Here is a 25,772-nt window from a genome sequence, read left to right as displayed (position 1 = left end):
TATTAGAAATTTCTAAATGGTACTATTACAAACTGCATATTCAAGTCTCTAAACATGCAGGCTTAATGTAACTATTACAGAACAGAGATGAGCGATATTAAACATAAACACCGGGCGCAAGTATTGATATGTTTATTATACAGCAAGGGCACAGTAATGGTACCTGTGCACATTATAGTTGCATAATATGGCCTGGACATTAGATGGCATGTGGGGAGAAACTGGTACAGTTGATAGCATGTAAGGGGCATTTAGACCAGTGGATGAAATGTAAATTATAAATCATAAATCTTTACCCGCTTTTCATGAATCGCGGCTTTCTATAATAGGGGACAGAGCTATGTTGACGTGATCGAGGCACCATGGCGCCCGCATCGACCACCTTATGTGCCAATCCTTCCCGCCTGAGGGGACTGCCAGGATGTCGACAACTATGGTACGCATGGCACAATGGCTGCATGGTTGGATATAGTGATGTTAGAATGTTGTTGGGGCCTGGTAATATAGAATGTAACACCCCTGCTTGAGTTTCCTTGGACACATAAATTCAATTTGGGCTGTAAAAATAGCTTTTACCATTTAATAGTAGCAATACAAAGCTACTTTCATTACTTATTTTTTCTGATTTACTATAGACACACTTTTGGGCCTGATGCAGAGCTTGCCACAATCACACCCCAAATTGCATGCACAATTTGCATGCACAATTGTTGCCAAATGCAGAGTGGTAACCATGGAACCATTTGCTATCAGGAGCATCATATACAGTACTCAGTAGCAAGTCTGTTCTTCATCAGAGTGAGAACGCTAATCAGAATTACACTGGTTACTGGGGGACCCGGAACCACAAAGTGCTGAGGTACCTAGGCCATTCCATGATTACTCGGCTGTTATTTCACATTGTGCACACAGGCTTGCTATGGGTGTATAAAGCTAAGAAAACTGGAAGCCAGGAACATCTGGACTGTTTGTTACATTTGTTTCTATGTGACTCCAATTGTAACTTTATATCAAGAGCTTCCTAATTTCCTGCATCTAATACACTGAATAACACAATTAGGAGCTCCCAACAAGGGATTCACATTATCAACTTTATGAAAGATCCAATTGTCTGCTACTAAGGGCCTGATTCAGATGTGGACGTATATGCAGTAGATGCTGCGACCTTTCTTGCAGTTGCTACTGCAAATTTATGCTAATACTATCAGCCGATGGGCTTTCTACTGAGACGCCCACCGGCTGCGGCTCTAATCCTCCATGGTGCGCAAAAAGTCGCACCATCGGTCAGACATCGACCACTCCATCGGACTTCTGAGCATCACTATGGTTGATCAGAATGTCCGATGGAATTTGGCCGCTGGTGTCAGTGGAACTGCGTCTTTCGGTGCAGTACCTGAGATCGCATTTCGGGCACATGCGCAGATGTAGAATAACGGGCACTCACACAGTATGTTCTACCTCTGAATCAGGCCCTAAGCATATTTGCCTACTTTTGAAAAAGCATTTTCAGGGAGATTGTGAAATCAACACCTATGCGCGGGGTGGTAAAGTGGGCGTGTACTGCTACATCTAGTAGGCGTGTCATAAATTTAATTTACAGCCAAATGTAAATGAGAATGAAAGCAGACAGTAAGATCTACTTTTGGATGAAAACACATTGATACTTATTAGAAAATGCATGTGGCCATAGGGATCATTGTGCCTTATTACCAATGCAGGGAAATAATACCAATGATCCCATTTGAACGTATAAATCTGGATGTTTTTTTTTTATGTAAAAGCTTCATAATGGGGATAAGGTGCAAACAGGGAGATTGCTGGACTCTTCAGGGAGTCAGGGAGAGTGCTACTATTTCAGGGAGTCTCCCTTACAATCAGGGAGAGTTGACAAGCATGGCCCTAAGGGGCCTATTTATCATTAAATATTTGTGTCATATAATCACATAAAAGTGTCTGTTGCCGGATTATCCCAAAGTTTTTTGTTTTGTTTCAAACTCAAACATTTGTAAAATAAACTTCAAGAGCCCCTGAGAGTCACTCTATTTTCTCTGTGGCTAATGATTGAAGCATGGCTTAGGTCTTAAATTATAGTATGTATCTTTACACCTGTTTCTGCTGCATATGAAAGCTGTTAAGTAACATGGTAATACAGAACTGTCAAATGTATTTCATTTACCATTTTAAAATGGTTGCAGAGAAGGCTTACTAGCTGGAGGACCAATCAAGAGCTACAGACTCTTGCTGGTGCTATGAGAAAACCATGGTAAAGTGGCTGCACAGAGTATCCCCTGGGGCTCCTGTTAGGGAAAGTAATAAACAATTTGTGTATTCTCTTTTTAGTAATGCTATGTTTTTGTGGTATGTTTAGCTACTGTATGTTTAGTACAAGTAGTAATCATTGTCATCATTTGTGCCCAAAAGCTTGCCAAGGTGTGTAGGTGCCAGTCAAAACTCCTCTTAAAACATACATGATATTACTGTGCACTCCCAGCAATTAAAGACTGATATCCCAAATCTCCCATAGTGACACACAATACTATAAATGGGAAAGGCAGTTCTGTCTGGAGGCTTACTGTATGGTCTTCTAAAATGTCCATTTGACACTAACCAAACACAATCATAAAATGAAAGGTGTGTTTAGAGGTATCATTTATACTGTCATGGAAGAATAAAGCCACCAGCTACTGAACATGTAATGTAAGGAAAAGAAATAACTTACCTACACCAAATCCAAATAAGAAGAGACTATATACTAATAAAAACTTTAAGACATCATTCAAGATAACCTGGAAATAAAATAAAATGAATGCGAATAATACATATAATAATAATGTAGACACTAAATACCTTGACAAAAAAAAATCCAATACTATATTGCATAGTAAACATTTGAAACAGTTTAAACCATAGATACCATTTAAATTTGTTTATGACACTTGTTATAATAACATCAGAATCTAATGCAGGTCAAACATCTATGGTCCGAATTCTCATTCTGCTGATCTGATAATAAGCGATCCGTTCAGCGGACTCCAATGATCTGTTACTTGGATGATTGGGAAATTACTACAGGCCAAATGTAATAGGGTGAGAGTTTAGAAAATGTGAGAGTTTAGCAGTAAACTCTCACACTTTTTAAACTCTGCCAATGTACTAGAGTCCAAGAACATGCAAACTCACATGTTTTTAGACTCATAAAACTCTCACGATTTAAACTCTAATCCAGATGTTTTCTCATTTTGAAGATAAAACTCGACCAATATGAGAGTTTACTGCCAAACCTCACAGTTTCTAAACTCTCACCCTAACATTTGGCTCTACTTGTTTACAATCCCCAACTGAACGTTTTTGATGGTTTTTGGCTCGGAATCGGCGAATCAAGATGGTTCAATTGTATGAATAGAGCAAATGTACTTAGCGCACCAAATAGTAAACAAGCAGCTATCTATTTTAAACAAAGAGTTGCATAATCATACATATATACAACAAGAAAGAGCTAATTGATATTAGTGTTGATAAATAATGAATAAGCGGCAATGTAACAGGTAAACTGTAACCAACAAAACAGTGTTTGTAACCTTTGAACAAGTAAATGATGTTTATAACTCTTTTTATAGGTAAGTTGTGTCTGCTTCTCCGGTGCAATGATACAGGTAACTCTCCCTATCTTACCCTAAGTAATGCTGATTGTCCTCCAGCCGTTGCCGGTGTCAGCTGTGCTGTTGCCGGTACCCAGATTTTCAACCCAGGTTGAGGCCACCTGGGTCAAAAGTTTTTAATTTGTATACCCATTCAGTTTCAATTCTGGAAAAAAAATTTCTACAAAAGCCACTCTTTCTAGTCTTGTTTGACTTGGTCAATGGCCATAAATGTAATTCCTTGAGGGGGGAAGGTTAGGTTTAGGCACCAAGGGGGGAGGGTTAGGTTTAGGAACCAACGAGGAAGGTTAGGGTGCGGGGTGGGGAGGGTTAGAGTTAGGGGGCAAGAAGGGAAGGTTAGGGGGAGAAGAGGGGAGAGTTAGTATACTTACCCAACCCCTGTAGGGATACCGAGCATAGGGATGCCGCTGTCGGCATTTTGACAGCAGGCATCCCGAATGCCGGTACTAAGGTATGAAACCCATTATTTACAGGGTTTCTCTATAAAAGATAAAAAATGAACCATGTACGGTCAATATCTGGGTTGTAATGGAATTAATTCTCTGCAATATGTGGCTTCCAATTGGATTTTTTTTTCGCACTATATGGCTGGCAATATTTGGTTATCGTTGTGCAATATATTCTGTGCCAGTGGGAGATATCTGTAAAATTTATCTATGGGCCTGATTCAGAGTTGTAATGGTTTGCGTACAACTCTGATAGTAAGATATCTGCGCAGGTGCAGGATCAGTACTGCGTGTGCACAGGTCTCTATCTGAGAGTACGTACGCAGTGCCCCTATGCCCTTAGGAGCAGAAAATGGGCAGGGCCGGCCAGCTTTCCAGAAAACAGGGAACAGTGGCGAGGCCAGGGTCTGTGACTTGTGATCCGCAATTCTGGTAGCCAGTCTAAGTAAGGTTAGGCTTACTCGAATGGCTGTTGGCTGCAACCATCAGTGATCCAATGCTGTGTCTTCAGACGCAGCACTCGGCTTTGTGATTCTGTCGGGGGGGGCGCCTTTTGTCTCAGCATTAGAATGCGTTGCTGCGTCCAAAGACACAGCAGCGATAATAGCGTGCAACTCTGAATCAGGCCCTATGCCAATGATTATTTATCTGAAATAAGTTTGTAATAAGGAATTATGGGCTTGATTTGAATTTGTAAGCAAACTCAATGGTTTCCGTACAAATCTGATGGTTCTGGGTCTGCCCAGACGCAGGACCCATTCTGTGCATGTGCAGAACGAGTCCTGTCAGATCACTCGCAGTCTCCTCTGATTGACATGCTGCAGCGTTTGGGGGGGGATCAGGAGAGTTCTACAAAATGGGAGTGTTCCCCCGCTTTTAGTGTGCCGAGCCCAGGGTCTGTGTCGGCGGACGCAGACTCCCTGGACCCTGCAGAGGGGTTCCGACGGCCAGGCTGAGTAAGCTTCAGGTTATACAGACCAGCAGAGGGCAGCAACCATCACAGTCACGATGGTGATCCGAAGTAGCATCTACTGATGCTGCACTGGGATCGCAGATACATGCAGGAGGTGTCTATTTCCTACAGACACCTCCTGCTGCATTTGCATTTTACTTGAACGGTATTGCACAGCCGCTACCCTGAGAATGAACAATATTTATATAACAAGGATATGAGATATGCCATATGTGTATACTGTAGCTCCATTTCCAATGACTTACAAAAAGAGGTAGCCAGGTACATTATTCCATTTAGTATATCATAACACATATAATATATCCTAGTTACTGTATGAAGTAATTAGAATTTTTATGACATCATATTGCATATTGCCCCTTACATTCTGTATCATAACACTGTAGATTCCCAGGGACTGAAATCCTCTCGTGTAATACAACATGTTTGTCCATCCAAGCACCATGGCTATGACATAAAATGCCAGATATTCTTGTGCCCCAAATACGTAGCAGAAAATAGATACCATAACCAGGACCGCTTGTGTGAAACTGAAAAACAAATTAGCACATTTTACATTTTCTCTCTTTTTCACTTCTCACACAAGTTAAATTCATGTAAGGTGCTGATAATGGTCAGAGCTTATTCCTGATGATATTCAACATCTAAGTTTAGCCTACAGCCATATTGATATATTTTATGATCTGTTTAACAAGGGATTATGTACATTGAAACCATTTTCAAACAAACCTATTATTTATTCACCTTCGATAAATTAGTTTTAATGGAAGAATAAACAAATATAGTAGTCATCAAATAAGCAGTTTGGTAAGGGATCATAAAAAGTAAAAACAATTGTTTAATTTCCTGAAGAAATCAGAATTGCAATATGTATGATTTATGGACCACCATGTGTCCAGCTGGGCGGCCAGTCATCATCACACTGTCATGATGATTGGCCTATTTATATGTGGAGGCCAGGAGCTGTAGCCCCATACATCCCATTGTTAATTCGGTCCTGGGACAGAGGCCCTGATTCAGAGCCGGACGCTCTGACAGAGCGCTCGCTCTGAATCAGAGCCGTCCCTGCTCCTTTTTGGAGCGGCCTCCTGGCCGCTCGCATAGCTGTGGGTGATCACCCACAGCTATAGCGAGCAGCCAAAATGATGGTCGTGATGGTCAAGACCATCGCGACCATCGAGCTTGCGACGAGACCCTGCGGTAGGGTCTCGCTGCCGCAAACCCTGGTGTGCTTTTGGCTCTATCAGAGCCAGAAGCACTCCCATTGACATCACTAGTGATGTCAGTGGGGGCGGCCCCAGATGGTAGGCGTTCCCATGGTAACGCCTCCGTCTGGGCAGCCACGCTCCCGGCACACCCACCGAAGGGGGCATGCTGTCAATCACCATCGACAGCACGTCCCCTATGGTGCGAGACCGTCGTTATTCGGGTCTCGCGCATGCGCACAACGGAGCCGCGTCCGTTGTGCGCATGCACACTTGGGCACCATCGACCCGCTTGCGAGCGCTCAGCATCAGGCCCAGACTCACAAACAGAATCAGGCCCAGACTCCCAAACAAAAGTGATATAAACACTGTGTTTTCCCTGGGCAAATCTAATATCTCTAGGTTGGCATAAAGATTTTGCATTACAGTATTTTGAAATAAGGGTACCTGCACGAAAATATAGGTACAGAGGTATAGAGTGGAACCACGGCTCATGGAGCAAGTGCCAGCTATGGCACTCTTGCTCCTATCCACCCACAATCTCGGTAATGAAGTGCACACGGAGGTGGCATGGCCAGAATGTGGGAGTAAATTCAGACGCCCAATACTACACAATGCCGCCCACTTCCCATTACCCTTAAGCCTGAGTAGTCCGCAAGACATCTGAAACATCGGTAGATTGAAACCATACACACAGTAGAGGTTGACCTGATGTCGTGCAGGATTTTGGTCACTTCCTGCATGCATCGAGTTGTCTAGCTGAATATGCCGCCACATTGCCTTAATTATGCATGCCCCTATAACGGCGTCCCAACGCACAGGTACGCCTGCTTTCGCCCAACCACCCCCGTCACCACCCACAAACAGCACTTCCTGTCAATCAATATCGGAAGGGTCTTCATACACACTGCGTGTAGTCTGCGTACCCTTACCTGTTTGTACTGGCTAGTTCGCGCACATGCAGTGCAATGCATACGCATCCGCAGTGCAAAAACATCGGCCGAGTGCGTGCGTTCTCTCCCTTGCATTCCTTTTGCTGAATCAGGCCCTATATTAGTAGCAGAATGTATCAGCAGTGTCACGGTTCTTTTCTGTTTTGATTGTGGATTTCTTTAAACATGCAGTACAAAACCCGAGATTCGGTTTTTATATCCGAGTTCTGAACTTACAGTGGACCCAAACCGGGACTTGGTTCTACTGGGAACCCCGAAATTCGGGTCACTTTGATTTTTAATGAAACTGAACCGCACATCTCTAAAAACAATAAATGCATCTGCACCCCTAGCATTGCATCATGGTAATATACAGAAAGTAAAAAGCAGACTTTCTGTCTGAACTGATATTCGTGAGGGGCAGGGATAATCCTGACAGGTGCTGTGTAATTCAATACTTTTCAAGGTAAATCCCTCACCGACATGTACATTGGGTGCTTTGATGACAACTATTACCTTCTTTTGGCAAACACTGCTCAAATAACTGGATCTGGTGCTCCCACCTATGGCAACTAGTTAGGGATGGTTCAAGGGGCTGGCAGGGCTATTGCCTTGGGCACTGAGACCTATGGGTGCCACCACAATCACACTGCCATCACTCTGCCATCTCTCTGCTGGGCCAACAGCCGCCAGGCACTATGACCCAACGGCTCTCCACGGAGATGCTGCCACGCGCCCTTTCTGACATGCGCATACATAGCTCACCGTCAAGTCTTTCCTCCACACCACACTGCAATATGCCACTAAGGAAGAGTCAGAGCATGCAGAGAAGAAGAAGGTAAGTTGGAGGGGGCCAGGGAGGGGGTTGGATCTTGAGGGGACACAGTATACTGGAGTGACAAGAGGCAGAATGCTCGTCAGACAGGGGGCAAGACCCTATTTAGTAACGGGCTGGAGTGACAGAAGGCAGAACACTGAAGTGATGGGGGGCAGGACCCTCTTTAGTCACAGGGTGCTGCAGTAATGGGATAGGTGGCTGCAGTGATAGGGGGCTAGAGTGGCAGGGAGCTGAAGTGACAGGGCTGGAGGCTGGAGTGACGGGGGGCAGGAGGCTGGAGAGACGGGACTGGATTGACAAGATTTTAGTGACTGGGGGCTAGAGTGGCAGGGAGCTGGTGTGACTAGGCTGCAGGGGCTGGAGTGACGGAGCTGGAGTGACATGTCGTAGTGGGCTGGAGTGACGGGCAGGAGGCTGGAGTGCCGAGGCTGGAGTGGCAGGGAGTTGGAGTTACAGGGGGCTGGAGGTTGGAGTTACAGGGTTTGAGTAACGGGATTGTAGTGACTGGGAGCTGGAGTCACAGGAAATGGGATGCTGGTGTGACATGGGGCAGGGGGCTGAAGTAACGGGACTGGAGTGACGGGCTGGAATGGCAGGGAGATGGAGACTGGAGTGGCAGGACCAGGAGGCTGGAAAGACATGGGACAGGATCCTGGAAAGACAGGAGGTTGGAGAGTCACAGGGGGCAGGAGAGTGGAGAGGACATGGGGAAGGAAGTGGCACAGGAGGCATTAGTCTGGTTGAACCTCTGTGGTGTGATGAAAACAATGGTTAAATTCTGACACAAACAGGCATCTCCTGGACCATGTGATCTCTTACATGAATATTGAATACCAACTGGAGACAATGGCCCTCATTCAGAGGCGGTTGCAAGAAATGAGCGCTCGCTCTGAATGAGGGCGGCCGCTTGACTTTTCAAGTGCGGCCTCCTGGTCGCTAGCTAAGCTGTGGGTTACCACCCACAGCTTTAGCGACCGAGCAGGTCGATGGTCAAGACCATCGTGACCTTCGGGGGTTGCAACGAGACCCTAAGGTTGGGTCTCAGCAACCACAAGCCCCAGGGAGCTTCCTGCTCTGTTCGAGCAGGAAGCTCCCCACTGACATCACTGCTGATGTCAGTGCGGCCGCCCACAAAATGGCAGGCGTTCCTTAAGGAACGCTTCTGTTTGTGAAACCATCCCCCCGCCCCGCCTACAAAACGGGGCGAGCTGTGGATCAACATCGACAGACGCCCCTTTTGTAGAGAGCTCTCCGGGGCTTGTGCACGCGAAGTGCAGCCACTGCGCGTGCGCAGGGCCTAAACATCGACCCGGTTGCGAGTGCTCAGGCGCTTGCGAGCGGGTCTGAATGAGGTCCTCTGACTTAGAGGCTTTAAAGAGCATTTTATTGTGGTCAAAATTTTTCCTACACTTTCTGCATGATTCAGAGGTGGACGTAATGCCGATGTATGCGAAGAAGAGCAATTTTTATTCTTTGCATACATATGAGTCACATTTATGACCGGGTATAAATTAGGTCCAATGTCTGCCTATTGAGGATTAATTTCTTGAGAGGTTCCCCCATCGCAGAGCACTCACCATATAGGCAAGGTGTATTTTTACTTAGTACACACAAAAAACTATGCATATATATATATATATATATATATTTGTGATAGAAGCACTGGAGAAGTTAGGGATAGCGTGTATATGTATCCAAGATTCCTGTAATATGTATCTTAACCCCCACCAAGAGTCTGTTTTACAAACAGGTCTGAGTGTCGGCTTTAGGTAAAAGCCGGAGAATGGGGCCTGGGGGTGTGGGTGTGAGAGAGAAGGGAGGGCTCCATCCACAGGGCCGCTTCAGGTGTTGGGCTTTTCAGCCTGAGACCAGGCTAATTAATGATTACACCTGGAAGTTTCTCATAAGAGCTGTGTAGAGTGTTGATGCAGTGTCTCACACACCCTGGTGAGAACAGACATTGATGTGTTGTTCTGAGACACTGTAACATTGGTATGTACTATGTTTGTGGTAAGGCAGTAGGCCCTGCCACATGTAGAGAGGGAGTTACCTATCTAGTTAGAGCCCAGACGGGCTAGGGTTTATTTTTATGTTTTGTTTGTTTGATTATTGGTGTCACACAATAAAAACTGGTGCCGGCCAGCTTGCACGAAAACCAATGACTACTGCTGTTTCCTGGCTGCTGTGTGTAAGGAGGCGTCCGTCTACCCCAGGAGTGGGACACCCTACCCCGACTATATCACAATATATATATCGTTATGGTCCCTGAGGAAAATCTCCAAGATGGGAGATTGAAACGTCGGCTATTAAATGACCTGCTGGTGATAGATTGTGTTTGGAAGTCCTGTGAGTGCCACCCTTTTTCCACTACAGATTATATAGATATATATATATATATGTATATATATATATATATATATATATATTTAAACACATGTACACGGCTCTCAGTGCAAAAGAGAAAAACAGGCAGCATTCTTTTGCAATGAGTGCCGCCTATGTGTGTTCTTATGTTCATCTGCTACCTGCTTGGTAGGGAGATCGGAGGGCACCTGCATTTACAGAGATTGTTTTTTTTTTATAGAGGAGTGCTGCCTGGCATGGATTTAGGATTTTATATTTATAAAAATCCATACCAGGCAGTGTTTTTCAAGTTGTTAATTACAAACAATAAATGTAAATGTTTAAATTGAAAAAGCATAATTTATCTAGGCACTTAAAGTAACATGTCACTATATTAGGAAATCAACACATTACTTTACAAAGAGAAGATAAAAAAGTATTGGTATAAAACTTACAACAGAATATGGAACCAAGCATCGGACACAACTGATTTTAGGTCTGAGGGCTTCACCCAGAAGATTGCTGTACCCTAGATAGAAGAAAACTCCATTAACTAGTAAAATTTAGAAATATACTCTGTTGTTCTTCAGATGATTATAATATAATCATAGCATTTGTTAAGAAAATTGATTTAATTGAGTCATTATTTGCCAGTTTATAGATGTACATTATTAATGGCTCTTTTAAAGATATAGCTAATTTTTGTATATTATATGATACTTATAAGGTACCAATCACCAAGAAATATGGTGACCACACAAATTCTAGATTTCTGAATAGGTAATTGATTGACCTAGAGCTGTAAAGCCGGCCCTCTGAAACAGTTTTCTTACTTTTAACCTCCTGTGTGGGCATGGCAGACCTAAATTATTAGTATCAATTAAAATAGACATCTCTAGTTTTACCCTGTGATTTATATCAGTGATGTGCGGTCAGATGAGGTAGATGAGAGCAGTGGTAGATCTACATTTTTGGGGCCTGAAGCTTGAACTGTTATTGGGGCCCCTTTGCAACCAGCAACAATAGGGCAACATCCAACAAGGTCCAAAGAGCTTTGCTATCCTTGCAAGGACCTTGAGGCCCAAATGTTGTAGATGTAGAAACCACCCCGAGATAGTGAGAGACTGTAGATTAATAGATTTAGAAACCCCCAAAAGAGCAAGAGACTGTAGATAGATAGATAGATGTAGAAACCTCCCAGACAGTGAGATACTATAGATAGATGTAGAAACACCACAGTGAGTGAGAGACTGTAGATAGATAGATACTGTAGATATATAGATAGATGTAGAAACCCCATGGAGAGCGATAGACTGTATATAGATAGATGTAGAATCCCCCCAGAGAGAGAGAGAGAGAGAGACTGTAGATAGAAAAAGAAACCCACCTGGTAGTGATACACTGTAGATAGATAGAAGTAGAACCCCCTAGAAAGAGAGAGAGAGAGACTGTAGATAGATAGATAGATAGATAGATAGATAGATAGATAGATAGATAGATAGATAGATAGATAGATGTAGAAATCCCCCAGAGAGAGACTGTAGATAGATATATAGATAGATAGATAGATAGATAGATAGATAGATAGATACAGTAGATAAATAGATAGATAGATGTAGAAATCCCCCTGAGAGAGAGAGAGACTGTAGATAGATAGATATGGAAATCCCCCAGAGAGAGAGAGACTAGATAGATAGATAGATAGATAGATAGATAGATAGATAGATAGAAAAAGAAACCCACCAGATAGTGATACACTGTAGATAGATAGAAGTAGAACCCCCTAGAAAGAGATAGATACATGTAGAAATCCCCCAGAGAGAGAGAGAGAGAGAGACTGTAGATAGATAGATACAGAAACCCAGTGATACACTGTAGATAGATAATGGAAAAATATAGCCCAGGCGTTAGAGAATTAAATAAATTCTACCAGTAACAATATGGTTGAATGAAGTGGTCACCCTCATAAATAACAAGTATATATATATATATATATATATATATATATATATATATATATATATGGAAAAGTGGGCAACCATAGAGTCTGGGGTTATCTGTAGTAACGCACTCAAATCAGTTTTGCAATAAACTACAAATGTACATTTATGTAAACAGACATTTCAACACATCGCATCAGACATAAAAATACTACTTGCATAAAAGGAATAACAGACACTAAATAAAAAATCCTAATGATCAAAAAGGTGATCCCAAGAAACAGAGTACAAATTGATACAGTGTTAATTCAGAAGAACGTTACTATCTAATAGTCACTGTCCAGCTTTATATTGTGTCAATTTATCCACTGTTAGGCCTGTATATTAAAGTCAAATGTTGTAACCAACTCCCGTTGGGTATTCCATCAAGGGGAGATTAACGCTGATAGTAAAGGTACTTTATGTCCGGGTAGTGATGAACCCGACCAGCGGGGAAAAAATCCGGTGGAAGCCGCTCCTAGAAAGCGTGTAGCTGCCTGAGGGGTGCAAAACGTTCTCACTCCAAGTGTACTGCAGCTCGAGCTGTGACAGTACAGGGATGGGGTCTTTGTCAATGGAGCCACATCAACCGCGGTATTGGTGATATCACTGTTCAGCGCTATAGCGCCATTTGTTCAGCGCTAGCCACAGATGTCCCCGCTCCAGGTAAGTGATAGCTCCGGCTGTCTAGAGTGTGGGATGCGGTACTCTATTGTGAAATCCGCAGCAATTAGGATGGTAATGGCCCCATCTCAGTGATCAGAACAACTTGGTGAAGTAAAGCATTACAGAGGGAACCGTATCTACGATGAGCTGGAAAATGAGCTCTACCCGTGTCTGAGGAGCAAACAGATCTGTCCCTCTGAAGTCCGTAAAATTAATTCTGAGTTGGCTAGCACATAGCAATTCAAATTCATTGGTTTAGAGCATTATCAGAGTAGTTTCTGAGGGAGCACCATGAAGCATAGAGAGAGCACCTAGGCGTTTGGTTACAACATCTGACCGTAATATACAGGCCTAACAGTGGATAAATTGACAATATAAAGCTGGACAGTGACTATTATATTTGTCATTTTGAGTGCGTTACTAGATAACCCCAGACTCTATGGTATGGTTGCTCACTTTTCCACTGTAGATAGATATAGAATCCCCCCCCCCCCCAGTGAGTGAGACACTGATAGATAGATAGATGGATGTAAAAAAAACCCTAGTGAGTGAGAAAATGTAGATAGATAGATAGATAGAGAGATGTAGAAATCCCCCAGAGAGAGAGACACTGTAGATAGATCACCTACAAAATCAAACCTTGCTCACTCCCTCTGTAGGATCCCAGCTATTTATCCTCCTGAGTGGGAGAGTCAGGTCTCTCCGCCACGCTGCATGCTCCTGCCACTGAGCTGTATGCCATCCCTCAGTAAGCTCAGCTTTTAATTTGTGCTCAGCGCTGGAGGGCCGACTTCGGACAGAAGGGACAACACAAATGGAGATGGGAGCATCTAGTGGCACCTGACAGTCCTGCACTCAGCAGTTACACTGACAGCAACATTCTATTCTATGCCCGGCCGGCTCATAAGAGCCATCCTCCGGTAAGAGCTGTAGTTAGAGTGTCTCCCAGCCAGCATTAATCATGGACTACTGTAGAGCATATTTGAATGTCAATATTAAGTACTTCAACCCATTGTTGTGTTATTCTATCACTAAAATAACCTTATTTTAATAACACTCACTTAAAAAATTCCATTGATTTTGTTGAAAAATTCACTCATTAAAAAAAAATTTGATTGAGGGCCCTTCGGGGGTTAGGGGCTCTGAAGCTTAAGCTTCATTAGTTTCACAGTAGCCTTTCCTGTGTATACTCCACAGCTTTGACTATAAAAATTCTAAGAAAAATTTTAGGAAAATATTATAAATATCCTCTTTGTATTATGCTAATCATTTTTATAGTCACAACTGTGGAGTAAAAAGTGTATGGCAGGTGAGGCACTGCCTCCCCTCTCTACCTTTTCCGCACATCCCTGATAAAAACACACCAAATTTCCAGCACTATATACTGCTGCACCTTCATATAATGCCCACATGAACCCTCAGCTTTATATATGTATCTGTAAATCAGACTCTAATAATAGCCATTGCCTCCCCAGCCATTTACCTCACCGAACGTCACTAATTTATATATTGGAGTTAAGGAGATACATTTGTATAACAATTTGAACAGATAGATTTTCTGTACATTCTGTAACTGATCCTGCAACAAAAAGTCCTAATAAATCACAAGTTTGTTTTGATTAATAATAAATTCTTCTACATGTTTGTGCTAAAATTGTCTACTCCCACCACCCTTGTCCACCTCAAACTATACCATTCCCTTACATACTAAAGGTAGAAAACTTATTTTATCAGATATATGTCTAAAAGTGAGAAGGATTGGAGGAAGAGGGGGGAGCACAACAAGGTACCATTAAGGGCCACTTTAGGTTAGTCTGCTGTGTATGGGCAAACTCAGTGGAGGTCATTAGGAAGCGCCCAACCACTAGTCCTCAAGATTTCTGCCTGTGGAAGCAGCTGGTATAATTACTGACCTGGCAAAATAGATGAACTCAACTCTGAATGATTAAAGAAATCCACAAAACATGACTTGTTGGGGACACTTGAGGACTGGAGTACAGCAATAAGCCTTCATTTTATACTGCTCAATTTTCAGATATAGGTTAACAGGATAAATGACTCCCCCAAAAATTTTTTACAACTTTTTCAAAATATGAAATAAACATTTATCTTCTTTCGTAATCCGACATAGAGCCTGATTCAGTACTGATCACAAGTGTAAGTACGGACGCACATCGAGCGATTGTTTGCCATCTCACATGTGTATAAGTCGCACTGGGTGTGAGCAGCGATCACGGCAGTGGTCGTCTTTATGCCGGCTGAGCTTTGGCAGCCATTAGCATATTTTACCAGCTGCGTTCTGTTTGGATTTGCAGCTGCGATCTTAATTGCGATCCGTACTGAATCAGGCCCATAGTCCCTAAATTGGTTGTCTGTAATGTACCAAGAGCTATTTTCATATAGATAATAAGATAACGAGCAGAGAATCTTACCTCTTTATCTATCTGTAATTACTAATTCTTGTTTTATTACTGTGGGTTCTTTTTTTAAGTGCTGTAGAATATGCTGGCTCCATATGAATATATGTTAATAAATCATTAATAGTAATCTTAATAGAGGAAAAAAAACATGAAAAGTCCACATAAAAAAAATTACCCGCCAGCACAAAATGAATGACTGAAGTGAAATACAGGACGTTAGAACACTGAGGGCCTGATACAGAGGTGGACGCAGTAGCAGTCATGTTTGCGATTTTTTTACGGTAATATGCAAATACTAGTTTTAGCCTTCCCCTTGTGTACTAGTGTGGGCTGGACAGTGTAAGCCATTTCAATGGCTATGGATGGTGCAACTCCACTGGTGGTTCTAAACACTACACCATCGGTGCACCATCACGTTCACCATAGACACTTACACCAGCCTATGGCTGGCACAGTGTCTCCTTCCTTCTGAACTCCAGCTAAACATGGCCTCTGTGGCTGTGGCTCTGCTTTAGGGAACACAGCCGTGTTCATTGATACGTCCATGACACGCCTATAACACAGCCTTTTTTTGCGTTCACTAGAGGTTACCTCCCAGACACTGGCCTACACTCAGGGTAACGCACGCAGGACTTTTCACGCATTCACGGTAGCAAATAATCGTTCCACTGCACAAACATCAGCTTTGTGTCCACTTTGAAAAAGACCCTGATTGTCCGAATGGCAATTATCCGAATCACCAATTAAGAAAATGGTGTACTTGGACCCATCATACATAGTGTGCAGGTGAATGTTTTCCATTGGACTAGCTCCATTTTTGTAAGTGGTGAACAGAGGTTTTGGAGAATAATTTAGTCAAACTTTATTTAAAAATTGTGTATTTGTGTTTAAATAGATTCTGATGAGGATGAAGTTCCCCCATACTAGCTAGGCACTTCAAATTGGATAATTGAGACAAAGGTTCAGAGAGGGTGGTCAGTGGGTGCTCCTTACCCGAGGCGGATGGAGGATCTCTGTTCAGCTGCTGCCACTGGAAATATGATATTTTTATGGGCAGCCTTTTTTTGTGTGTAAATTACATCCTCAGACCCTAAAGCTGGTTACACACCTATAGATATATCTGTTCAATCCATCTGGTGGGATGGAAAATCTGGTAATGTATGGGAGCAAATATCAATAGAAATTTGTTACCAAACACTGGAAAATGTAACAGATTTTTCTTCCCACCAGACAGATTGAACAGATATATCTGTAGGTGTGTACACACCTTTAGACTCAGGGGTCTATGTACTAAGCCTTGGGGAGAGATAAAGTGGACAGAGATAAAGTACCAACCAATCAGCTCCTAACTGTCACTTTACAGTTGAAAAATGACAGTTAGGAACTGATTGGTTGGTATTTTATCTCTTTCCAGGGCTTAGTACATAGATCCCTCAATCCCCACAGGTATAACAATACAGTTTGATTCTTTTCTGCTCCCAGTGAACAGAATGATATCATCCCCTCAGATTATGGTGCCAGTTCCAGGGATGGTATTGTTTACTTCATTCATGACAATAACATACCTCTTGGATAATTTCATATGTGGCACAGATCAAAATAAACACGTGTGCAACGATTTTCAAAATTCCATTAGTGCTATTTAAGTTCAGTGAAGCTAGAGTCTACAATGAGGAAAACACGTTATCATTTGTAGAAAACATAAATTCTGGTTACCAATATATGTGATAAAACATGATTTAGTATACTTTTATTACATGAAAACAAGATAAATAATTTTACATATTTTAACATATTTCAAAATATGAAGACGCTTAGACTTTCTTTTGATTCTCAATAGATTGTTATTTAGCTACAGATCTCTTTAAAAACTCAAACTAATTGAATACATTACTTTGTCTTTCTGGCTTCTATCCTGTGCTTTTGATATCATTAGAGTAATTTGTTAGGAATGTCAATTAACATGGAGGGACAGCTGTCCACCACCATGTCGCTCTCACACAGTGGTAAGATGGCACCGTGCATGCTAGGGGCAGAACTCTGGGAGACAATGGAGATGCCTGCCGCCATGCTCCAGCACTGAAGGGGCACCTCCTCCATTGCCCACAATATATTCACCCCACTTAGGGCTGTAACTATGTACCCAGAGTGTACCGCCACAGCCGCCCAGTACATGGCACCTCTTCCTGCAACCTGAGAAGCCACCATACACTTGTGCAGAGCTCCGTGTCAGACCATCAGCTGCCGCATCCATCTATCTATAGCCTGTCCCCACTCATTGGTGTTGCTGCTCCTCATCAGCTTCTTTTGTCAATGTAACACATCCGGCACCCCCCTCACCCACAACTCTCTGTCTCACTCCTCCATGGCATGCCTATATTCTGTGCAACTGCGGGTGTATCTGCTTGCAAAATGCTACATTACAGTGTCAGCGGCTGTGCCGGGGGGGGGGGGGGACCACCAAATTAAAACTTGCCTCCGGGTGTATGGGATGAACTTACGCCACTGGCACATGCACAAATAACCATCTTGGTTAGGGAATGAAGTGTCCCCAGAGGAGTCATTTTGTTGGAGATTGGGCCATAGCGCACTGCACTTCTAACAGAGAGGACACTTTTTTAGGGCTGAATTTTGCTTTGTGGAAGTTCACTGCCATTTTCATTCCCCAAATCACTTGAAATTTCAGAGACGAGATTTGATCTCATCCTATGCTTTTTGCACCTTCCAATTGTGCTTAAGTAGAGAATCTCATTTGTTTTAGGGGTGAGCGGGTTCGGATTTCTGAAATCCGAACCCCCCCGTGCCCCCCCGATCCGAGGCCGATCCGAGTCAGGCTCGACTTTTCCCGCCTGACTCGGATCTGAAATCGAGGCAAAACGTCATCATCCCGCCTTCCGGGTCTCGCGGGTTTTGGATTCTATATAAGGTATCCGCGTCAGCACCATTTTCTCACTCGGCTGTGGACAGTGAAGAGGGAGGGTGGGAGTTAGGGCTGGCTGAGCTGTGTAGTGTGCTGTGCTGTGCTGATGTTGTCCATAAGGGCTGTGTCCACTCCTCCAAAGTCCATAGGGGCTGGCTGTGTTGTGCTGTGCTGCTGTTGTCCATAGGGGCTGTGTCCACTCCTCCAAAGTCCATAGGGGCTGGCTGTGTTGTGCTGTGCTGCTGTTGTCCATAGGGGCTGTGTCCACTCCTCCAAAGTCAATAGGGGCTGGCTGTGTTGTGCTGTGCTGCTGTTGTCCATAGGGGCTGTGTCCACTCCTCCAAAGTCCATAGGGGCTGGCTGTGTTGTGCTGTGCTGCTGTTGTCCATAGGGGCTGTGTCCACTCCTCCAAAGTCCATAGGGGCTGGCTGGACTGTGTTGTGCAGTCAGTTGTCCATAGGGGCTGTGTCCACTCCAAAGTCCTGTGCAGAGTCCCAGTCCTAAAGGGGTGCTGAAGTGTTGTCCAGGGGGTGCTCTGTCTGTCAGGGGTGCTCCCCCCAAGTGCTAAAAAAAATAATATTTTTTCTGTGTTTGTGAATTGTGTGCGCAGTAGCCGCACGTGCATCAACAAAGTAGTGCCAAGCGTGCGCCTGTGTCCCATAAATAAAGGGCCGGCTGGATTGACCGTTAAAGGGTGCTGTAACCCCCAAAGGGCACTCCAAACAAAATAAAAAAATATATTTTTTTGTGTTTGTGAATTGTGTGCGCAGTAGCCGCACGTGCATCAACAAAGTAGTGCCAAGCGTGCGCCTGTGTCCCATAAATAAAGGGCCGGCTGGATTGACCGCTAAAGGGTGCTGTAACCCCCAAAGGGCACTCCAAACAAAACACAAGATTTTTTTCTGTGTTTGTGAATTGTGTGAACTGTGGCTGCACGTGCATCAACGAAGGAGCAGCGCCAAGCGTGCGCCTGTGTCCCATAAGTAAAAGGCCAGCTGGCTTGTCCGTTAAAGGGTGCTGTGACCCCCAAAGGGCACTCCAAACAAAATAAAAAAATATTTTCTGTGTTTGTGAATTGTGTGGGCTGTAGCTGCACGTGCATCAACAAAGGAGCAGCGCCAAGCATGCGCCTGTGTCCCATAAGTAAAGGGCCGGCTGGCTCATTTCTTAAAGGGTGGTGTAACCCACAAAGTGCACTAGTCTCCAACAAAAATAAAAAAATATTTTCTGTGTTTGTGTGCGCCTTAGCCGCACGTATATATCAATATAACATAAATGGAGGACCAAACTTTCTCCGATAAAAATAAAATAGGGAAAGATCAAGAACCACTTCCTCCTAGTGCTGAAGCTGCTGCCACTAGTCATGACATAGACGATAACATGCCATCAACGTCATCTGCCAAGGCCGATGCCCAATGTCATAGTAGAGGCCACATACAATCCCAAATGACAAAGTTCAGGAAAATGAACTTGAAAAAAACATTTAAATCATCTGAAGAGAAACGTAAACTTGCCAATATGCCATTTACGACACGGAGTGGCAAGGAACGGCTAAGGTCTTTCCCTATGTTCATGACTAGTGGTTCAGCTTCACATGACGATGGAAGCCCTCCTCCCACTAAAAAAATCAAACGAGTTAAGCTGGCAAAAGCACAGCAAAGAACTGTGCATTCTAAGAAGATATCACAAATCCCCAAGAAGAGTCCAAGTGTGGTGGCGGTTGCAATGCCTGACCTTCCCAGCACTGGATGGGAAGAGGTGGCTCTTTCCACCATTTGCACGCCCCCTGCAAGTGCTGAAAGGAGCACCCACAGTCCACTTGCTGATATGCAAATTGAAGATGTCACTGTTGAAGTACAACAGGATGAGGATACTGGTGTAGCTGGCACTGAGGAGGAAGTTGGCGAGGAGGATTCTGATGGTGATGTGGTTTGTTTAAATCAGGCTCCGGGGGAGACAGTTGTTGTCCGTGGGATGAAAAAGCCCATCACGGTCATGCCTGGGCAGAAGACCAAACATTCCACCTCTTTGGTCTGGCAATATTTCTATCCAAATCCGGACAACAACTGTCTTGCCATATGTACCATATGTAAAGGTGAAATAAGTAGGGGTAGGGACGTTAACCACCTAGGAACATCCTCCCTTATACGGCACCTGCAGCGCGTTCATAAAAAGTTACTGTCAAGTTCAGAAACTTTGGCTAAGACCTAAATCCCTTTTTCCTGTTTTATCCAAGGAATCGGTGGATGAGGAGAATGAGGACGACATCTTGCCTCCGTAGAGCCAGTTTGTGCAGGGACACATTAATTGCCAGCTTGTTTTGTGGGGGCCCAAACGAACCAATCATTTCAGCCACAGTCATGTGGCAGACCATGGCGCTGAAATGATTGGTTTGTTAAAGTATGCATGTCCTATTTATACAACATAAGGGTGGGTGGGAGGACCCAAGGACAATTCCATCTTGCACCTCTTTTTTTTCTTTGCAGTATGTACTGTTTGGGGCCTAGTTTTTCAAACTGCCATCCTGTCTGCCACTGCAGTGTCACTCCTAGATGGGCCACCTGTTTGTGCCGCCCACTCGTGTCGCTTAGCATAGTCATCCAGCTACCTCGGTGCAATCTTTTGGCCATAAAAACAATATTGTGAGGTGTTCAGAATAGACTGGGAATGAGTGGAAATGAAGGTTATTGAGGTTAATAATTGCATAGGAGCAGAAAAACCCACAAATTCTGTGATTTAAGCTGTTTTTATGCTTTTTTTCAAAAAAATACAGATCCAAAACCCAGAACCCAAAACACGGAAGGGTGGTTTTGGCAAAACCAATCCAGATCCAAAACACGAAGAAAGATCCAGATCCAAAACCAAAACACAAAACACGAAAAGTGGCCGGTGCACACCCCTAATTTGTTTGTATACTTCGAGCAATATAACAATATAACAGGAGCGTCAAACACACAAATATGTAACATGTAATAAAAGCAGTCCCAATGTCCTCTCTCATAATTAATGAAATCATTAATTAGGCTAAACCAATCAGTACGTTAGAAAAAAAAGAAAATTATTTAGGAATTTTATGAATGAAATTTGGACTTAGTCTCTAGGCTCTCTGAAAGCCTAGGCTTACTTTGAATAAGTAGGTGTGCACATCTAAGTGTACTAGGCGGTCATGTAGGCGCACCCAGTGGAAAAATCAAAACACCTTATCATGATAAAATTAAGATTCTAGAAAGATAAAGCAATATATTTATTTAAAGAAATTACATATTCATGTAAGTCATCCAATGGAAGAAACCTGTTTGATTCAAACTCCAAACTATCATACTCATGATTGACATGCTGCAGCATTTGGGGGACAGAATGGGGGAGTGCCTGGGCAACGTTCCTGGAAATGAGGACGTCTCCCCTGCTCTCTGGTAGTGCCAAGGCCAGGGTCTGCGTCGGTGGACGCAGATTTCCTAGCCTCGCAGGCTGTCAACCTGAGTAAGCTGGAGCTGCCGCCATTGCAACCGATGGTCGCGATGGTCATCTGGGGCAGTGCCTGTAGATGCAGCACTCGGATCGCTATTGCTGTCAGGAGATGTCTGCTTCCTATACATGCCTCCTACAGTATTTAAACATTTGCTGGACGGTATTGCACAGCCGCTTCCTTGCAGCTCTGCAATAAGGTCTGACCATGAATCAGGCCCAATATCATTGTCTTTTTAAATCACTGTGGAACTTCATAACAGTGATATATTTACAGATTGAAGGTATACCTTACCTGATTTCCACGTGGCCGGTAGTAGACCAGAGTCAAAACAATATTAAAAGCAAAGTTAATAAGAAAAGAGATAAAGAACATGTATTTTGCAAACTTTTCCCATTTAAATTGAAGTAGAGCTTGAAGAGGCTGCAAAGCCAAAAGTTCATGGCGGTTCTAAGAAAAAATAGAAAAATATTAAAATAACTAAATCATGTAGACAGTTTATTTCTAAATTACAGCATATAACATAAATGTATTATTGCGAAAATTTGTCACTGTAACCCATCGTACTGAAGGAATTTTAATTCAGATCGGCCAGCTGGTCCAGTGTCCATTGTCCCACTCCAAAAACTAGCACCTATTTAAAGGCCAAGCTCCATTCTAGCTCTATCCTACTGTCATTGGCTGGTTTTAAATACATGTTTTTTAATTCCTGTGTCTGAAAGCACCTTAATTGCATGGTATAATGCTTTTGTTTTTTAGGGTTTTTTTTAGGGGTGAGGAGGAACTGGCGGCAGCAAATGTGAATTACATTGTACCCTATTCTCCATGTTGTTATATGGCACATGTGCCATAAAACCAAACATACTTTCGTGCCTGAGTTGGAATGACTCCAAATTGTAAATGAAGCCTTTAGATTGTTTATAATGCAGTAAAATGGTGCCAGACTCAGTTTATCTCACCTTAAAAAAAACAAATTACCTGTTCCGTGGCAGTATGGTTTTAAAGGGCCATAAAAAGTATTATATTGTACTCATTCACTTTGCCAAAAGTTACAAAATAAAGGCTGAATACAGTACTGTGGGCCTGATTCAGAGACGGACAGTAATGCAATTGCAACTGCATTCTGCTAAAATATGCTAATACCTTCCAAAGCACAGCCAAGCATAGGGACACCCACTTCTGCCTTCTCATATCCATATGACTACGTGCAAAAGCTTAAACATCGGTATCAATGACGCACATCGCGCAGTCATACAATATATAAGGCAAGTCTGAGCAACCATAAACAGTGCAGCTCTCCTGACACACAGAGAGCTCTCATGCTGTGCAGGATATCGCAATGACTCATTTTGCAAGCCCACAAAATGGCGTTTAAATGGTCAGACACGCCTGCGTTATTCTAACCCCCCGTTACCCCCCCAAGCGCTGATTACCTGTCACTCACAGGGGTGTATCTGCCCATTGGCCAGGATGGCACTCGCCAGGGGCACCGGCCGAGAGGGGCTTTGTGTAAATCAGTCTGAACCCTGTATGTGTACTTCAGTCAATGGCCATTGAGTTGGAAATTGGACTAATTATTTGATTACAAGTGGTGGCAAAAACTTTCCTCCCTGTAAATCCATGATCTTCTCATGTGTTTTTCTTCCACTTACATCAATGTTTGTATTGTAGACAACAATTTCAAGTACGGAATTTTGTGAACAAGTATCAACATCTTTCAAATCATACAGAGTGGAGGAGAAAGGACCATACGCCCAGTCTGTAAACTTTCTGGACAACACCCTGTTTTCTTTCTCCTTTATTTCTCTACTGAGAATATATTTAAGTACCTAGAAACATACAAAACAAACCTAGGTTAAAACATCAGATGAATAACTATACACATATTAAGAATTAATTTATCATAATAAAATTTAGAAAACAACAGCGAGGCTATTTTCTATTGTCATTTCCCCCAAACTGTGCTCACCATATCCATTTTCAGTACATAGGTACTAGATGTACACCAACTTCTTTGTTTAATGCAAATCAGGCTTATAGAGTCCTATTGGTTAACTCTTTGGGTGCTCTGTGTAATTTATTTTATGCTTTTCAGGCCTGGCCACATGCCCAATTATGTCATATCTGCTTCCTACTGCTAAGCCATGTGACCAAGATTCGGTATTATGAGAAAATCGGCAAACTTGACCAAGATTGACTAGAATTCCATATGCAGCGTTCCTGCAAAGATATGCTAATGATTTAGCCGACGTCTCACATCCACCGCTTGCGTACAAAAGACGAACCATCGGGAACATTGGTCGCACATCGAACATCTGAGTCAGCTTATGCTGTCTCAGAATGTTCACATCACCTAAAATGCCGGGGCCTCTGCAGCTGTGAACAAACTTGCAGAGGCTCATTAGGGCTCGTCCAAAAAACGGTCTCGACAAGTCTGCATTTTTGTAGCCAGCACCCTGTTACCTCAACCTAAAAGCTGACTACCTGTCACTGAAAAAATCCTTGGTGCGCTAGCTGTCTCAAACCCATAGCCACAAATACACCGTGCACCTCTGGTGCATGCGCCAAAAAATCGCTCCTTTGCGTCTGACATCAACGCTGTGTGCACCTCTGAATTGAGACAAAAAGAATAGCGCTCATCTGAATGGTTAGATCTACAAGCTGGCTTGCTAACACCTTCACGTCCTATGATAAGCAAATTATTATACATTATCTAGATTTCTACTTCAGGGTCCATAGGGTATCCACAGGATACCTTGGGGGTATAGGTGTGACGTCAGTCATCGGGCACCATAGAGTTAAGCTTTCAGCCTCCCAGGATGCACTAGGGTCCCCCTCCTATACCCCGCCCCCGAGCCAAGGCACCTCAGTTTAGTTTGGTGCCCAGCCGGAGTCGGGTGCACCTGTTGGAGTGGGGGCTAAGAAGAGCCCCTGAAGTTTTCCTGCATGCAGCTGTGGCTGCACATCTGGATGTACAGCATGGACAGTCAGTCCTGACGTCCATGCTCTCTTCCCTACACCCCCGCCGGTACCAGAACGCCGGTACCGATCCGGGGATGCTGGTGAGCATCTGGTGACCCCAGATGTTCCGGACCATGGCCGGAATCAAGGGGGACAGCAAGGTAAGCAGCGGGGTCCCACGGTGGGTCCCCGCTGTTACATGGTCCAGAGTCCCCAGGCAGGGGGCTCCCTGGGGACTGGCTGCAGCGTGGAGCCAGGTAAGAACCTGCGCTTCCACTACCCCACTGGGAGAGCGGACCGCAGCAGAGCGGTAGCGCTGCGGCGTCCCGGGGGGTTAAATGCATGCCAGGGGAGCGCGCCTTCCCTGTCTCACAGCCGGCGCCTCCCCCGCTGCACACAGCCCTCTCTGCACACTGCCGTCTGGCCCTGTGGCAGCGCTCCTCCCCCAGGCCAGCCTCCTCTCTGCTCCTCGGCAGCCATCTTCTTGAACGCATGGTGAATGCTGCTGGAAGCCTGGACGGAGGCATCGTGGTCTGGGTCCCCCCGCATACCTCTCCTCCGCTGTGGTCAGGTCTGTGTATGCAGCGCTGTGTCCTACCAGACTCTGTGTCTGCGTAGTTGAGTGATCAGCACTGGTTAGTGCAGGAATTGATTTTCTTTGCATTGTATGTGACTGTGCTAGCGCTGCTGCCTGTATCTTCTATTCTGACTGTCAGCTTTATTACTGTCCCTGTTCTTTCTGCTAAGCCCTTGTGGTGCGGTGCTGCAGGGTGGTCTCTCGCCTCTTTAAAATACAATTGGTGAGAGGGGTCACATACTTGTACCATCATGTCTGAAAGTGATTTTCCTCTCCGGCTACGGTGTACTACGTGTAAAGTACCTTTAGCAGAGGGGGAGGGTAGCACGGAGGGCCTCTGCCGGCAGTGTTTGTCAATGGCGCGGCCTATTACGGTTACAGCACCGG

General features: G+C 43.9%; 1 protein-coding gene across 1 annotated transcript in view; it reads right to left on the bottom strand.

Moving 5' to 3' along the window:
* LOC148481344 (transient receptor potential cation channel subfamily V member 3-like) overlaps positions 1 to 25,772 on the bottom strand; it is a 66,595-nt gene that overhangs the window by 14,590 nt on the left and 26,233 nt on the right. Inside the window, exons 7-12 of the mRNA XM_088453679.1 lie at positions 23,500 to 23,676; positions 22,142 to 22,297; positions 17,027 to 17,125; positions 10,852 to 10,925; positions 5,443 to 5,608; positions 2,720 to 2,786 (exon numbers count right to left, since the gene is read on the bottom strand). Coding sequence (XP_088309805.1) covers positions 2,720 to 2,786; positions 5,443 to 5,608; positions 10,852 to 10,925; positions 17,027 to 17,125; positions 22,142 to 22,297; positions 23,500 to 23,676 — 739 coding nt within the window. The remainder of the gene's footprint in view (positions 1 to 2,719; positions 2,787 to 5,442; positions 5,609 to 10,851; positions 10,926 to 17,026; positions 17,126 to 22,141; positions 22,298 to 23,499; positions 23,677 to 25,772) is intronic.

The sequence above is a fragment of the Taudactylus pleione genome, unplaced genomic scaffold (genome assembly GCF_031769625.1).
Source record: "Taudactylus pleione unplaced genomic scaffold, aTauple2 ptg000585l, whole genome shotgun sequence".
Taxonomy (NCBI): Eukaryota; Metazoa; Chordata; class Amphibia; order Anura; family Myobatrachidae; genus Taudactylus; species Taudactylus pleione.
The sequence above is the reverse complement of the archived record's forward strand: the minus strand, read 5'-3'. Positions and strand labels throughout refer to the sequence as shown.